This window comes from Propithecus coquereli, unplaced genomic scaffold (assembly GCF_000956105.1).
Source record: "Propithecus coquereli isolate 6110/MARCELLA unplaced genomic scaffold, Pcoq_1.0 Scaffold24, whole genome shotgun sequence".
In the NCBI taxonomy this organism is placed as follows: domain Eukaryota; kingdom Metazoa; phylum Chordata; class Mammalia; order Primates; family Indriidae; genus Propithecus; species Propithecus coquereli.
This window is the reverse complement of record NW_012147952.1, coordinates 8,409,428-8,410,694: the sequence shown is the minus strand read 5'-3', so window position 1 is coordinate 8,410,694 and position 1,267 is coordinate 8,409,428. Positions and strand designations below refer to the sequence as shown.

The 1,267-nt window shown below is 52.0% G+C and overlaps 1 protein-coding gene across 1 annotated transcript in view; it reads left to right on the top strand.

Annotated features, from left to right (window-relative positions):
- The window catches only part of LOC105811767 (beta-enolase-like), an 8,529-nt gene extending 7,340 nt beyond the window's left edge, over nt 1-1,189 (top strand). The window contains exons 2-3 of the mRNA XM_012646046.1: nt 887-894; nt 1,129-1,189. Of these exons, the coding sequence (XP_012501500.1) occupies nt 887-894; nt 1,129-1,189 (69 nt within the window). The remainder of the gene's footprint in view (nt 1-886; nt 895-1,128) is intronic.
- Nucleotides 1,190-1,267: the final 78 nt, after the last annotated feature.

Sequence of the window (1,267 nt, the reverse complement as noted above, 5' to 3'; positions counted from 1 at the left end):
TTTTCCAAAGGCAGGGAATTTTTTTTCTGTTTTGTTCACTGATGTATTCTCACCCCTTGAAACTGTTAGCACACAGTAGATGCTCAATAAATATCTCTTAAATACATAGACGAGTCCAAGATTGGTTTCCAAGATCACACTAACCTTTGCACAAGGCTCAGCTGACTGGCCTCTCCCTCTGTAATTCTCTTTCCCATTACGAATGTGCCTCACCCTTAATATTCTCTTTCTCATCTTTAGATATGACATCTGTATCTACTTCATAATAAAAATATGGAGGAAAACTGGCCACAGGCCTCCCAAATTCCCTTCCCTGCAAAAGCATTTTTATTTCTACATGTCCAACCTCCTTCTCTATTTCGGAAGAAGAGGTACCTATCCTTCCTCCTTTCAAAGTCTGACCCTTCCATCTGTGCTTCTGATAGTCTACCCTCCCAGTTTTTTAGGAGGGAGAATGCTCAGTCACTTTTCTGGTAAACTGAGGGGGTCTGCACCTTGAAGGAAGCACCATTCCTTCTGCGAGAAGAAGAAAGAGGGAGAGTATTTCCTGCACTCTGGGGTCGGGGAGAAAAGCCCTGGAGAAGAATGGGCGGAGCTAAGGCGGCTCAGAGTGTGTGCACCTGCGCGGGGGCCCCTCGGCTTCAGCCACTGTGATTCTGAAAGTGCGCCTGGGGGAGGGCGCGAAGACTGGAGGGTTTAGGTAGCAGGATTGCCGAGTGCGAAGAGCTCAGGCCTAAGGAGAGAGGGAGCTGTCAGGATAGGGCTGGACACTGGGAGAGAGGGAGGCCTCCGAATGGAGCGAGCCGTGGAGAGGCTCCAGGGGAAGAGACTGGACCCAGATCTCCAATCCTGTCTTCTTCCTGTGGTGCCCGCTGCGCAAGAGCAGGGCTGCAAGTGAAGCCCCACCAGCAGCCTCTCGGGAGTGCGCGCTTCCTTCCAGCCCCACCTCCCGGCTGCTTCCCAAGGTCGGGAACAGCTGCGGCCGCCAAAGAATCAGTGCCACCTTGTGGCCACAAGAGCAACTACAGCCGCGGAGCCCGGGATGTCCTGCTCTCTTTCTTTCCTGCGTGTGCAGCGTGTACTCAGGGTCGCGTGTCCCTGGCCTTGAGTAACCCCTGGGGTGCTCAGTGTGATCACGGGGGCGGGGAGGGGGCGGGGCGGTAGAAGATGGATGGGGAGAACCTGGTAAGGTAGAAAGACATTATCGTAATAACAAGATGGAGACTTCAGCTATTTTGAATATTAAACGAGATGTGACAATTTTATA